General features: G+C 38.7%; 1 protein-coding gene and 1 long non-coding RNA gene across 3 annotated transcripts in view; one reads left to right on the forward strand and one right to left on the reverse strand.

Moving 5' to 3' along the window:
• The window catches only part of LOC122410199 (lachesin-like), a 193,129-nt gene extending 179,011 nt beyond the window's left edge, over nucleotides 1-14,118 (reverse strand). For both annotated transcript variants that reach the window (XM_043418324.1, XM_043418305.1), the window contains exon 1: nucleotides 13,752-14,118. In XM_043418324.1, the coding sequence (XP_043274259.1) occupies nucleotides 13,752-13,824 (73 nt within the window). In that variant the 5' untranslated portion in view covers nucleotides 13,825-14,118. The remainder of the gene's footprint in view (nucleotides 1-13,751) is intronic.
• LOC122410213 (uncharacterized) lies at nucleotides 1,055-3,775 on the forward strand. The gene is made up of 3 exons (XR_006260876.1): nucleotides 1,055-1,671; nucleotides 2,066-2,469; nucleotides 2,529-3,775. It is a non-coding gene; the product is annotated as an uncharacterized lncRNA (long non-coding RNA).
• Nucleotides 14,119-16,171: the final 2,053 nt, after the last annotated feature.

The following is a 16,171-nucleotide window of genomic DNA, read 5'->3' on the forward strand; positions in this document are numbered from 1 at the left end:
GTTCAGAAACCCAAAAGTGATGAGAATCCACCGTGTGTAAAAACCCCTTAACAATCTGTTTTAACGTCAAATGATATTTTCGAATTCTGTTGGAGGACATAAATTTAATAGCAAATGTCTACAAGAACGCAGCCCGCAGTTCTCCGTTCGAATTATCACCAATTTATCTCTGTCTGGTTCACCCGGAGTGTTAACATGAAAAAATCCAAATTCGGCGCAGTAAAAGCAAACATTTTCGGGAAAATTATGACTCTTGGCAGGTTATCAAAACTGTAGTTCGTATAAAAAACAGGAAAAAAGGTCTTGGCGGGTTGTTGGAGTACAAGCGCGTGTGGAAATGTGCCTGTACATTTATCCAGCATACGTGGGGATTTGAAGATAACGATGGGAGAGGGTTTCACGTGGGCGCATTCAATGGTCGGGAATTTTAAAGATGAGGCAAAACACACAGCTCCAGTGGCTAGCCAAGCTTAATTCACCAGTGGTCAGTTGCATTTTAGACTGTTCACGTATATTTACGTGAGTACAGCGAAGTCAGTGTGTGTGTGAGTCAGACTTAACCGAGCCATCTCTTAAGCTTCGTACGTCCGGCAGGGCTTTAAGCTCACTGCCGTTGTAAGTAAATCCTCGGTTACCGGCTCTACTCGAGGTCTAACCAATGCATGAAAAAAGTGAATAAGAAAAATCAATATAAATGTATGTATAAACGCGCGTGTATTTACGTTCAAACGTTCGTGGTTGAAAAGCTGTAGGAAGCTGTGGGAGGATGCGGACAAAGCAAAAATTTAGACACTGGAAATCGTTGCGAGAATTCAGTAGAAGCGCGTTTCGTACCGGAGAGATGCGACTGGCCCGTCGTGTGAATTTTCACAGCCAAATAACCCTTCGCAACTATGCCACTGCGATAAAAAATATATTCGAGCGATAAGAGCGGGAATGCTGTAGTCTAGCGTGCACGGTGATGAGAACAATGTTGTTCGTCGAACTGTAAATTAAACGATTCGAGGGAAGCGCTCTCGAAAAAGGAAATTCTATGAACGTCATCAACGCCGAACGCGCTCTTTTCCATCGCCCATTTTGTTTTTAGTTTCTATTTCATTCATAACTGTGCACCGGCGACGGTGGTTGCGTCGTCGGTTCGAGGCCAGTTTGGGGATTAGAAGTTTATCGTATTCGTCAGTGCGAAAGGTGAAAGAAATATCGTTAAAATTGAAGAAAAACAAAAAGAATGTATTGAAAATAAACAATGGAGTCGGGAGGAATAAAAATCACGTATGCCACACGTTCGGTTTTCCTCGGTTCCCTCGTACCCTGTGTGCCTCTTATCAAAGCTGTTTTTTCCTACTTCCAACAAATGAATGGCTTTATATAGATAGAACAAGTGCTGCTCGAGCGGCATCTCGAAACGTTGATACTGCATGTGCATAAAGTATATCGTCGTTGCTCTTTCGATACTTCATTGCACGTTTTTTTCTCTCTCGACATTTACCACGATTTCTCGTTCTTGTTGCTCCCTTTATTTAGCCAAAGCACTACCATCGGTTAATACACATATCTAAATCCATACACGGATGTTCTCGTGTGTACGTTTGTAATGTCGGCAACGTGGAGTCAAGGGTTACACATACACCGCACCACGCGAGGAGATAAAACCAATCACACGGCACGCTGGTACACACGACAATTTATTGCCATAGATTATCTGGCCTCGGTCCAGAACACAAACACATTTCTTCCTATACCTAACGTACGGCCAGAGCTCGCTCTTTCCGCTCTTCTACGAGTATTAGTCGAAAAGTATACGTACGGTGTGTACCTTCGTTCATATCGTTCGCTTCAAAGTAAACATTCCTACTCCGTGTAACAATAAAATGCAAATTGTCCAAATACTCATTCTTGATTTACACAAAAGTTAGATACCGAAATTACAATGTCGAAGATTGATTTTGTGGAATGGACAAATTGCCACTTGCCATGTATAAAAATGTGCTGAAAGTGGATGCTCGCAGTCGTGAGATATGAACCCACTCAACTGTTGTGACGACAAAGCATACGATTTTTTCAGAGTGAATTTTCTCACCGGCACTCCGAATGAGCTATCACACGGTACTCGTGATTTCATTAACGATGCATCGTCACAGGAGCACCTCTTAAGGTGGCGCTTCACTGAATTCTGTCATCTACTTACATCGGAGGATTTGGGAGTAATTTCTCGAACACGGTGTACGCGCATCTGAACGCAAAGTTTGAGCTACACGCACGAATGTCCTGAACACGCGGATTCGGTGAACGGTTTTCGAAGGGTTGCAATGAAATGGGACATGGAGGAACTGCGGAGAGGAGTTAACGGCACGGCGTCGCTGGAAGAGCACAATAACGAGAATATGTACAATTGTATTTCCCAGCATCCGAGCAAACTGGAGCTCGATCTACACGCTCGTGCCATATGGATAGATCGACGGAAAAATAGTAAGAAAGACGTAACTCCCATCATATTAGCAACTAGTTTACGTCCACTTATTCCACAGGATGTTGATCCAAGCGGATGAATAGATGGATACGTAAGAGGATGCTGAAGCCACAACTATGGCTGCTTGTATCCTCGTATCTACTCTGCTCCTTTCTCGTTCATTCCGTCGTCTCCACCGCGTCTGCAACTTTCCCCACCGATGTACAACACATACTCGAGAAATTCTGAGTTAGACTGGAGCATTCACTGCAGATTCCCTCTCGCTAGGACGTTTTTCTCCCGTACGAAGCAGCTAACGCAATGCCATACATGCTCTAACCTCATTTCCGTCTCTCTCCTTTTTCCTGGCTCTTCTTCTATCCTCCTCTTTTCCTTTTTCTGACGATGTTCAACAAAATGCCGAGAGTTCTGGCCGCCGCGCGCGCCCGTTTGAATCTCGCGGAAGTAGAGGATTTCTGGGAGACGTGCATGGCTTTTTATTGTCGGATAGACCATTTGAACAACAGCCAACATGGCGAATCAGAGCCCAGTAAGATTCTTTACCTCTCCCACTTTCGCTCGCGCTCTCGCTCGCTCTTTCCTCCACACGCTCCCTCTCTTCCTCTTTTCTTTTTCACCAATACCTCATCTCGTCTCCGTCGATTCTATTTTCTTTATTTCCTATCTTTCTGTGTATAAAGACACAGACACACGCTCACACGAATATGTCAGAGTACACTCGGTGTTTGTTACATCCATCGTGTCCTCGCTGGGCTACACTCCAAGCAAAGATTTTCAAACTCTTTTGGCCAAGCCGATGTGAAGCGAGCCAAGCGAGAGCATCCAACGAAAGCACTCGTCTACGGAGCTTCGTCGTAGATTGTAATAGATTTATATGTTCTGGCAGGGCAGAAGGGGCAACAGAAGAGAAAAGAAACGAAAAGGGAAGGCTAGACGAGGCGACACACGCAGAAAAAGAGACGAAAACTGTGATATACGGGCGCTTCGTACGTCAACGTTTGTTCAAACCAGTTTGCCTTACGATAAAGAGAGATGAAACTTTATTTGTGTATACATCTATAGATGTGTATATTTTAATACTGAAAACAAAGAAGAATGCGAATCTTGGCCAAAGAATTTTTCGGATGTCGCGACGACCAATCCCACTGCTTAACTGAATTCTCCGTTTCTAATCTCTGCCATAGTCCTTCCACCGATTGATGTTGAGGAACACGATGTTTGGAATTCGATCTTGACAGAGATCGTCGTAGCATTTCTGAATGGAATTCCTTGCAGTACGACTGCAGCCAAACTCTGGAGATTTTTCATTTGGCAGAGAAAATCAGAGTGTTTTTACATCGGGCAATTGTTTCAATCCACGATGAGGCGAAACAGTGTTCAACTATGATCTCAATTCTTCACTCGAATTCGTTCAACAGTTATTCTCATGACTTCGCACCTCGGCAAAAATATTTTGAAGATTTTTTTACGTAGAAAAAAAAGAGAAAACGTTTCTGGCTTTCCGTAGTTGACAACGGGATCGCGAGCAATCGCAGCATATGATTCCCAAAAAAGAGAATCAAAATTTATGTTCTTTAATTGTCACTGCGATTTTTTGAAAATATACGATCGTCGAAACCCGTATATTCAAACATCCGTCGGAATGATCAGTGGAACGTCTAATATGAATAAATAATTCACTCTAAAGTTGAATATTCAAAAAAAAAGACAAAAAAATCTCACTGGTGTTTCCTGCGCAGTTTTTTCCACAAATTGTGAATTGCGAAATAGACGCGACGAGACACTGACGTTCTCATCCGTCAAGCGACGAATCTCATAAAGAGTTAATGCGATATGGTATGCTCGTTTATAGCCGTGAAAAACACACGGTCCTGGAGATAAATGAGAAGTGAGTTTCGCGAGCAGGTACTCTCGAGTTAGAGATACAAAGTTTGCTGCAACAAGAAATATGGATTCCTCTCTTTCACAGCCTATTTAACCTTTGAGTATGCTCGCAAAAGTTTTCATGTATGCTGCGCGCTATCGAGGTTGGACTTCCACGAGTACTTGTGATACACACCTAGAGGTACTGCGGTGATAATTATTCCTGAAACGGTTTCAAATCATGGCGGAAGGATATAGTTAGGGAATTGGGAAATTATGCACTCTGAAAGGTAACATTTTCTGTGATTGATGCTTGGAATGCTATGTACGTATGTATGATGTACACTCACGTATGTGCCTTGTGCATCGACCATTATTGGTACAAATTTATATCCTCCTGGGACCGTACCCTCCATTTTCATTGATGGAATTCTTTCACCGTTGCTTACAGTTATTATCGACAGTCGTTAATTAAAAGTTTATTGCTTATATTAGGATATTTCAGGGTTGTGAGAATGAGGAGGAAAAAAATTGATATTGACTACCATCAAATGTCTGATTCCGAACTTGTTTTCCACTGGTAGTCGTTCAAAGGTAGACAATTTGAGTAAACCTTATATACGAAAATGTACAAGTGGACCAGTGCTCAGAAGGTTGAATTTTCTTCTCGTTCTTTGTCGTTGAACCACCACCGTAGCTCGTGATGCTAAACTTATCAACTAATGTTGTTAAAATGAGTATTTTTGGCTACTAACATAAAAAATCTAAGAAGGTTGAGAACAAGTGTTCCAAGAAAACAGTAGTGCTGATTGACAGCTGCCTGAGCCTCTGTCCTCGAAGTAACGGAGACATGGCTTCGGCTCTATGGGTTTAATTAATTCGAGACGAATTGAGAAAAAAAAATTGCTGATTGAATAGCCATTAATGGTGTTGGAAGAGTTTTCTTCATTTAATTGCAATGTTTTCGGAGAGAATGAATCTGCAGTTTACTCGAAAACTATTTTATTCGTTTAATCGTGTTTAACCTTGTGATGGCGCATTGGAACCCAGTAATGCCACATTTCGTTGTTCCAATGACTTTTTTTTTCTCAGTGTACATACTTTTGTCAGGTAGAGAGAGGGAGGGAGAGAGAGAAAGAGAGAGGAAGTGGGGAAGAAAACGAAAGGGAGGAAAAGTTCTTCTTACGTCAGTCACGTGTATGACTCACGTCGCAACCGTCAAACTTAGAACACTCGTCATCCTATTTAATGCGTACAAATGAAGGTACTTCATGTACCAAACTGTATGTCTCGCGTGAGGAGAATCATCCCCGAAAATGTGGTTCGAGGCTTCGGGTGACCGTTTATCCACACTCGACACTCGATTATCCAAAGTGTCGACAACATTAAGGGGGTTGCCTTCCCACGAAACGAGGTCGAAGAAGAAAAAAAGTAGTTGAAAACTGAAGAACGTTTCGGAGTTCATGGCTACACAGTTTGAGGCACTTAACAAAACTAATATGTCGAATTCCTCAGAGAAGAGCGATCGCTAATTTTCTGCTTCAAGGGGGAATGGACAAGTGTGAATTATATACTTGAGCTCTGAGCTAATGGATTTTCCGTGACTGAAACAATTTGTCTTGTTTCACGATGCTATCTTTCCCATGTATAACACCGTCCGAAGTCGACTCAATATAATAGTGTGATTCGTCATGGATCACTTCAACAATTAGGGAAATAATAATCATTCTCACACTCTATGAAATATGTGAACACAAAACATCGGTCTATTGTTGTAATACGAAATTTCAAAAATATCAATTAATCTACTAGTTCATCGACGAACAATGAATAAAAAATGTGAATAATTTAGTTCTGAGTCGAGTTCATTTTATCACTTCTATCTCATGATTCTCATGGGTTCTACCATGGGATTATGTTCGAAAAGGATACCAACCAGCGACAATATTGGACTAACTGTAAATTGACTCAGATTCCTCGTCCGTTGACATTGGCTTCTCTGGCAATATACAAGCGTGTCCTCGAAATGTTGAATAACAATGCCATAAACCCTTAACAGTGACCGAGAAGAAAAACGGAGCGAAACTCATATTTATTTAAGTTTGGATGATTTGAATGAAGTTTCCTTGTTTCATGCCAGTCCTTACGAAGATGTAATCACATTCGCAATGATATGTAACCGTTACGGCAGTTATTGTTTAGCTTCAGAGATCTACCCCAATTAGAATTTTCAAAAAATCCATTTTTTTATTGCATTTTTTGAAAGTATACATATTTTAAAGAGTCATACTAAAATTTTATAAAGATCTGAGCAGTCCAAGTGTACTTTTGAGCGACGCTTACTTGGCTGTTTGAGCGCACTGATACGCACCGCCCATACAGTGCGGTACCGCGTATCTGCCTTTGTTTAAACGCGTTTTTCTCAAAATTACGTTTTTGGACGGTTCCTTGATAGAATCTCCGAAACTATTCAATCGATCCTTACAAAAATTTTACCACATGCTCTTTGTGACTATAGCTATAGCGCATATCATACGAATTTTGAAATTTTGAGCGGAGCTATTTTTTTTGCGAAAAACGATATGAAAAAAAACGTGATTTTTCGTAGATTTGGAGAAAATAAAAAATCGTATGATAATCACTATAGCCATTTACCTATAGAATCTAAAATCATTTTTATTTTTTTTTCCGATCATCCATTCCAGAGATTTTATCAACAGTGCACCCCCATCTTTTTTTTGGGACTTGCCTTCTTCCCCATTTTTCTGTACAAAAACTGAGTAAAATAAATATTAAAAAAAAAATTTTGTCCATTTTCAAAGTGTATTTTTTAGGCCTCACATTTTTTATATCCATATTTATAATTTTTATAAATTTATAAAATTTATAAATTATAATTTATAAATTATAAATTTATAAATTATAAAAATTTATAAAATTAAATTTATAAAGCACTCAAAAAAATTCGTGAAAATAGTTTTTTTTTGCCCGTTTAATTAGGGTAGACCCCTTAATGGTAACTGAAAATGAGAGAAAGATTAAGCGTAACTATATGGTTGCATGCGTAAGGACCTTGTTCAGATGGAAACAGTCGCGATCGCGTTGGAAAAATGATTCAATAAGTAATGTTCAAGCGAATTGCATGAGGCAAACAGCGCAAAATACCGTGTCACAGTGGGCATCAGACCTTTAACATTTTGGAACTGGGAGCTTTCCGTTGAGTGAAGTTTTCCGTCAGCTCTCGATCTGTATCTTCTCCGCGATTTTTTCAATCACGCATCTCTTCTATTATATAGTCCAATCGTTTTATTGCTCCCTTTCGTAGTTTGATAATTCTATTACTCCATAATTTCACTCACTTTCGCGAAATTCTCTTACCACCTATTAAGCTCACTCGGTGTTTATTCGAAGCGTTACCATATCGAAACGGCAAAACTTCCCGTCCTGAATCCTCCGTAAGTGAATTAATAATGCGTGCTATTTTTACAGGCCTTTTTTCATATTTTTAGCTCTTTTTCTTCCTCAGTTCTTCCTGTGCCCGTCCAATATGACTGGAATTCGTACATTTAATCGAAAAGATTCCGAACACGTTTCATCGGGCCAGAGTTAAGCTCGTTTTGATCCATTCGATTCCGGATCAACTTAATCCATTTACGACCATGACCATTGTTGCATATTGCTTCAAACAATAAGAAAACTTCAAAGTTTCATTTATTTTTAGTTCACAGAGTAAACAAGCAGGAGCAGGAGGGATTCTAGTATAAATCAAATTCAAGTGAGGGCGCTGAAGAAGTTCCGAGCAAATCGTGCTTTTAAAGAATTTTACGCACTCGATAGGAGACGAAAAAAGTGTTTTATTTTTCCTGAAATATTATTTGTGTCACGCTATTTCGATTTTGACACTAAAGTCAAAATAAAGTAGAAAAAAATCCACAGCCCGATTCCCTGTGGACGTTCGCACTCCTAAGCACACGCACTAATTTATTTGAAAATGACAGACTCGTAATTTCACTGGAAAATTAGTAATTCTGAAATGTGTATTTATCAAGGATAATGTAAAGGCAGCTTTGAATGAGAAAATAATTTTTTTATCTTCCCGGGAAATGTCCCACTCGGTGCGTTGCCCGTCTACTAGAATTAGGAAGGGAGAGAGTGAGAGAAAAGAGGCAACTGCAGATTGGGTGGAGAGTAAAACTGGTAAGAGGGAATCTATGCAAGCGCTTTGAATTTTCTCTTTTTCTACCATTCCCGGTAGTTTCTCTCTCTCTCTCTCTCTCTCTGCATTTGGTAGAACTCTACAATTCTCTTGCTCGCTCTCCCGACGGTTATCCAGGTGGAAATTAATTAGCGAGCCAATTTAACTTTAACGATCGTTCGATTTTACGTTGCTACCACCGCGGGATTCGGTTAGCTTGCTATATAACTACTGGTGTTGTGGCTTATGCAGCTGCGTGCGCACACACACAGATACAAACTTGTACACATACAGATTTATACGTTCATATAGATATAAATGCCTATGTGGGCTGGGGGAATTGTATTCATTGATAATAATTTCACCGGATGTCCGCGGACCAGCACGCTTCAGGGGATGCGCACTTCTCAACCCCTCTACTAAATTCTCTCGCTCTTTAACTCCCTCCCCAAACCCTCTCTTTCCTTCTTTCCGTTGATTTGATTCTCCTACAGTTCCGTGTATTTTCTCAAAGCACATTTCTCCGCTTTCCCGCGCGTTCTACTGTGAAAGTTTTGGGAATCGAATTTTTTATCGCCTGTTGTCGTTGCGATTTATTGCTTCTTAGCATTTCGCCTCCCGTACCTCGCCATGAGATTTCTGAGAAATCGTTTTACGTATGCGCTTAAAATTTTCATTATTCTCTTCGAATAAACAATGAAAATGAACAACACTTTTCATAATGATGCTAAAAACATACGAAATCTGCTTGTTCTTCGAATATGTGAGAAGAGTTGTGTGATGTAAACAGCATCCAAAATTATACGAATTTCGTTTCAAATAATCACTGTATTAAAATTAAATGTCACCGTTGATAATGGAAAATAACGTTGAAACTTTTAGCCCAGCGGATACCACAAAGATTTTAGTTACTGTTTATTTCATAAAGTTTGATTTTGTAAATTAAATTAAATGAAATAACGAATTCAAGGTTTGGGAAAGAGCCTTTAAAAGGCATAAAAACCCAATTTATTAAAACCAGTTTAAGTGCAACAAGAATTAAGAAATTGAAAAGAATAGGTGTGAATAATTATGTGATATTTAGTTAATGTAATTTGGCCCTCATATGCAATGATATTTTCGTGCGCGAAAGATAATATTTCAGTCATAAAGGAACGTAGGGATGCGCGTTTCTTTTTTCAAGAGGAATTTTTCTTTCAATTCTCCTGTTTTACTACCCCACAGAATGTTCATGAAATAGCAATATTTTTGGCATTTTCAGGACAGAATAATTTCGACGGATACAGACATATCAAAGTCTTCGTTTCTTTTCAACTGGTTTAAAAAATGAAATTGGCAATATCGTGACCAGCAACCGGCCGAGAGAGGAAAGCTCGCTCCTCGGAGTCTTCTTTTTTCTAACGTTTTCCCCTTTCTCTCACTCACCGAGTCTATCTCGATGTTTCTCCCAGCCCGTGCTCCAAGAGAGCGAGGAAAAGTGTGTTTCGTGCCAACGCACACGTTACCAACGAGAATTACGCGAGTTAAGTGTTCCGTGGGGCAACCGCCAAAAGCTACGAGAGGAAAAGAGAGAGAGAGCGAATGAGAGCGAAACGCCTGGAGTCATCCGTCAGGATTTAGGACGACGGGCAACGAGATTGGCTACAAGAGGGCGCTGCTTCGTTACTCCAGGTACGTCGCCCACGCGCATCTCTTCCGTTTCTATATATACTGCAATACATATTTCAAAGACATCAACTATTCACATTGTACAAATAAACAAATGCCTCGAGGTATCGATTTTCCATACATTTTTCGTGTACAATTATTGCTTCTCGTGTTTCCGATCATTCAATACACGTGTCTCGAGTTAATGCGAAACAAACCCAAACAGAAAATAAATAAATTCAAACGTATTTCATCACTTGAAGAATATTTTCGTGAGCTCGTAGCCGAACAGCTGTAACCAATTGATGGAATTTTTCATGCTGGAATTTTCCAGGAGCTGAAGAAACTCAGATTTTTCAAAACAAACAAATAATCAAATATCCACATGAGGATAATTGCTTTCGGGCTAATTATTCTGTTTGAAATCCTGTGATCGCTCTCGAGCCTCCGATTGGTAAGAGGAGCAAGGGTGCCTGTGGAGAACCTGGCCCATACAGGCGACCATACCTCTTCTGAGGTTGAGCTGCTTGAGGCCATCAAAAACTCAGAACGACTGCCTTCTGCTCAGTACTTGATGCGCGACCTGGTGCATGGCTAAGCGATCAGTTGGTCCTGAAATTTTGACACACTCGACGGCTTCATTCATCACATTTTCATTATTTGAGATTGAAAGATTGAAAAACTAAATGCGCGGGTGTAATCTGAAGCGTGCAAAACAATAGGAGAAAAATCATTTTTTGCTGCAGGCTATATAATTTTAATACGATTGTGAATTTTATATCACAGGAATAACAAAATAGATTTTCACTTCTTTGCAGAAGATGAAATATCAGCGTCAATGATTAACACTGTTGCTAACGCTAGCACGTGCGAACCATCAAATCAGGCAAAGCCTTGATCATCGATAGTCATTGATGTTTCTTCCAACTCCATAGAAACCAGTTTCTATTGGAATCTCCGAACCTTGTGCCAGTTTCATCAAACATTCAATCCTTTTATCTGTACACCCTGTTTTCATGTCTCTACATCGAATCCTGTGACTACAGCGTTTCGCCGTGTTCTTTATCCGCTTGAGGCCAACGAATTCTAGGCAATTTTCCAATTCTCGGTTCTTGCCATACTCAGCTTTGTTCCTCCTCGTTTTAGTATCATCAACAAGACACACCCACACGTGTCTACAGATGTACGTACATGCTTTACAATAAATTTTATTGACGTTATTTGGGGTGTTATTCGTGATGTTGTAAATATGAGATTCCCTTTTTTCACAAATACTAGATTTATGGAAATACGTTAGAAGTTAGTCGCCCCGAAGTTCAACGACCAACATTCACGATTTCGCCTCTGTTTTCAGTAGTCTATAAACCTATATTTGAAATGTGAAGAAAAAGAGTAGTGGTTCGTTACTGGTAACTAAAATCTGGGTCAAATTTATATTGTGAATATCGATGAACCACGCTATATAAATATTTACAACCGTACACATTGAAAGTGACTATATTTATACCGTTGATTTCATTTGCAAGACTTGTCTTGAAAATGAATTTTCTGTTAATGCAGAAAAATGTCTCGGAATTTTCAGACGAGTGAATAATTTTTAATAGAATATCGAAAAGACAGGAAATCGAATTTTCATCTATTTCGGTGGATGTTTGATCCATTCAGCTGGATTCATTTTTTCAGACCTAAAAATATCTCTTTTCAATCAATAAACTCGAGCCGAGTTTAATAGACAGATTGAAGAATGGAGACAAGTGTTCAAATGGAAATCATGAATTCATCAGATTCTATAATTACCTCGAAACTCCATTAATTCATTAATTTCTAGCACATAATTAGAATCATCCGATTGAAATAGTGTTTGTTTCCAGAAAGAGAAAAATTAATTATTGTGGTAGCAGTAAAAATGTGTCTTACAGATTATCGAAAATTTTACTAATACCATATAGGATTCTATTTTGCTTGACTTTTTTTTATAACTAGTATCATTGAAACTATAAGCCGAGTACGAAAGACGATTCAGTCGACTCATGCCCACGTGTTAAAAAATCAAAAACTTTTAGTATGACACATCGAAGGTGCATAACTATCAAAAAGTTTAGAAGGTGGACCGAAAATTTGAAGAGAAAATAGTTACAAAAATTAGCATTAATTGCTTGTGGTTTGAAGAGATTTTACTGCTAAAAATGCTTTCCAATTCACCTCGTGATCGCAGCTAGTCACGTGGTCCAATGCAACAAACAATACAGATGCATTTTTACTGTTTTTACTTATTTACTTTCGAGAAACATGAATTTATTACAATACAAAATCATCAAAACGAATTGGTTGATGAGCATCCGAACATGTCGCACTTCTCGAGCTTAGCATTTTTTCAAAAAAAAAAAAAAAAACATTGAATTAACAAAATCAATGGTTCTTACAGCCCAACTAACAGACCTAAACTTTGAACAGGGGAAAACTAGTAGCTGACGAAATTTGAGTAGTAAAAGGGGTTTGAACATTGACGTTAAGGGGGGATGCATATATTGATACTTTGCACCAGCGGAGCTGTTCGTTCATCGCCTCAACCGTTCCATACTTGTTGATGCCAGGAAACATTCATGCAATCAAGCACCTTTCCGAGCTTCTATACAGTTTCGAGGTGAAATAGTGATGAGAATTGTTGAGGTTATCAAGTTATTAATTCAGTATAATTTGTGCTCGCGCCTCAACCACTTCGCTTGAGTACACGTTCGAAAAAGACTTTTCCTCAGCTCTGAACACTGCAAGACTTTTTCAATTGAAATTTATCTTGCAACGTAGTTGAAGTTCAGTTCCCAATCGTCGGAGAGCTCGTTCTGCAAGGATCATAGACAAATGGCAGATTCAAATTCAACAAGTAGTCTTTATTCAACTTGAAAATTTAGGCACCCAAAACTATTTTCCACCGATAATATGGACGATTCGTCAACCAGATATTCTGTAATCTCTCGCAGCTGCAATAAAATATGCTTTGTCATTAAGCACCGAGTCGTTGCTTTTCTACCAGAATCGTAAGATTAGTTTTTGTAGAGAAATTTTCTAACATGGTTAACAGAAAATTCAATGATATTCGAAGCTTAAGAATTGCCGTTCTTGCTGTTAAGGTAGTCAGTAATGGTGGAGGGAGGAAGGGCAAAGGGGAGGGGGGATCACAGCAACAGATGAGTAATCAACGAATCGCCAGCGATTCATCGTGGCAATATTAATTTGTTGTAACAGGTCAAAATTTTATAGTGAAAATTGTGAAATGCTTTGCAAGTAGATTCTTCCCCAAATGGAAAAACCCACTCGTCGTAAAGCATTGAAATGAAACAATGAAAAACATTGATAACTTGGGAATAAAACTGTAACGAAATATAATTTCTTTCCAGGCACTCTTTATTTAAAGAATACGAACAGAAACGAAACGTTACGAGAATGGAAGTCCCGAAGCAAAGGAACTTTGAGAAGAAAAAATAAAAGAGAAAAGAAATCCCTTATGTGTTTCGCTAGTTTTTATGTAATGTATTTCGAGCAATGTATAATTCATAGTTAATAAACGTTGTCACGAACCTTCAACGTTGAGAGTAGCTGTGACGAAAAAAAAAGCAGTACCGACAGTAAAGAAGGTCGTTAAAAGTGTCATGATGTCGAATATCAAATATTCCCCTCGTTTATGCCGTCTCCGCTTGAGGGTTAACCAACTATCACTATTTATTCAGTCAATATACAATTCTTATATATTTTTTGTCAACTTAGTTTTCACCCTTTCTCCACTTGACTCTTTTTATTTCTCTCGACAACTGAATTTGACGTGCACTTTCATGGAAGGTAACACAAGTATTTTAAGCGGTCTAGTTTTATGCTTGAGAAAAAAAAGAACAAAAAATTTGTGTCGCTGTTTGAGAAAACGTACGTGAGCTACCGGTGGAAAGTTCGGATGCTGACTGACTCCGTGGAGCACGGTTTTCCGCAGGAGCAACACGGAACATACGCATGCGTTCCGGTCTCCCACGTGCCCAGATACTCGTTTTAAGCTCGCTCCACTGTGTTTTCAAAGCATTAACGTGTTCCTCTGTATACTTATGTAACTATAAATGTCTAATCCCACAGCCTGCACTTCACACGTAAGCACGAATTTGATATTACGCGTGAAATAGCGAATATCTTAAATTGTATGGATTTACAATGCACGTGCGCGAATGTCATAATATAAATTATTATTATTATGGTTGAAACTTCTTCTTTCGTGGTTTGTGATGAATTTCACATCGATAGACGTAACTCTTGAATGTTGAAAATAACCAGATTAAAGGAATTGATATTTTCGTAATTCTCAGTAATTCTTGATATTTGTTTGCTTCGAATGTATTACCAGGAAATTGCAGGCAATTAATGACTGGAGAATCGTGAAACTTGGTCGCACGACCACGTCTTCTCATTATGTGTTCGGTTATTAAGTCCGTCGTTCACATCCATCAGAATGAAATATAGCGAGAGATGTTAATGTGTAGAACTGGTAGACTGATTTTTGTTGAGTAAATTATTAACATTGCTATTGAGAAAAAAATTGAATCAAATATATTTTCGTTCAACTGAATGGGATTTTTTTTAACACTTTTTTTCTCGGTGTATACGTTCGTCTTAGTTTAATTCTTTTGACTTCTAGTCAGGCTAAGATCCGGATGAGGTAGATTGGAAATAAAGTGGAAGTTTTTGGTACTCACGTATAATAAAAACTAGTTTAGGAATGTCATGGAATGGATCATTGTGAATTTTGAAAAAAGTCTGATTTTGTGGCTGTTTTGTACCCACAGCAGTATAAACATTTTTTTCATTTGGCCATAAACGGTTGTTTGAATTACTCACAATTTAGTTTCAGTCCACGCTTTTTGATTTAAAAAAAAATATAAACTCCTTGAAATTATTTTTTTCCTAATTAATCAAAACAATATTTAAGCAACCGTTCACTCGTCATAAAATCGCCTGGATAGTTGACCATTCTTATTTTGATTATTGATAATTCGTAGTCGTCATCCAAAAATTGAATCGAGTCATCATTCCTCACACTTTCAGAATTTTTTTCCAAAATTCTGATGGAAAGTCAACTTTTTGGAATACAAAGTGAAAAGACACATTTCTAAATGAGTCAACTGAAAAATTAAGAGCCACATAAAAAAGGGGCAGAAGTTCACTTGGCACGGATTGCCCCGTACATATCGCCTATAATATTAACCTCCCTCAATTTAGAGAAACTCACGACGGAGGTAGATATATATTTACCTATCCACGTACATTCGTCCGTACGGTACTAACCCCGAGATTAATCTGAAACTTTCACACGGCAACGTCGTCCCGACCACTGTGAGCACGCGGCAATTGCGTCATTAACTCATTTGGATTTGATTTTAATTCGATTTACGGTGACCCAGCAGACTCCCTTTGTCGAGCGAATTATGTTTAGCTCGTGGATATTTTTCGTTGCTCGGGATAATTCATAACTGTTCGATACCTGGGTTTACCGGAATACAAAAATACAGAATTAACTTGAAATTTCGTTAGCCTAAAACACTCTATTTATTTCCCGGTACTTATAAATCCCAAAAAAGAAAAAGCACTTGGTATTTCATGATCGTTTAGTGCAAAATTGTTTGTGATCAGTCCTCTAGAATAACTAGACAGGTTTCCAATTAAAAGCTCGCAATTATTGAAACAGGATTCAAAGTTGTAATTTGAAAAAAAAAACAGACAAACACACAGAACCCCGAGGGTTATCAGATCAGCGAAACTGGAACTGAATACTGTAATTTTCTATGGTTAATTAAATCCAACAATGCTGGAGGGAACATGACAATGAGTGTTATACCTGACCCGATTTCTCTTTGATGTCAAACTTCATCGTATGTTACAGTCACCTACCCTCGCACAATGCACCAGTTTTATCGATTATATCCTCTATCGTTCGCCTTGAAGTGGGCTCGAGAAATGTGTAA

Source organism: Venturia canescens, chromosome 1, assembly GCF_019457755.1.
Source record: "Venturia canescens isolate UGA chromosome 1, ASM1945775v1, whole genome shotgun sequence".
Taxonomy (NCBI): Eukaryota; Metazoa; Arthropoda; class Insecta; order Hymenoptera; family Ichneumonidae; genus Venturia; species Venturia canescens.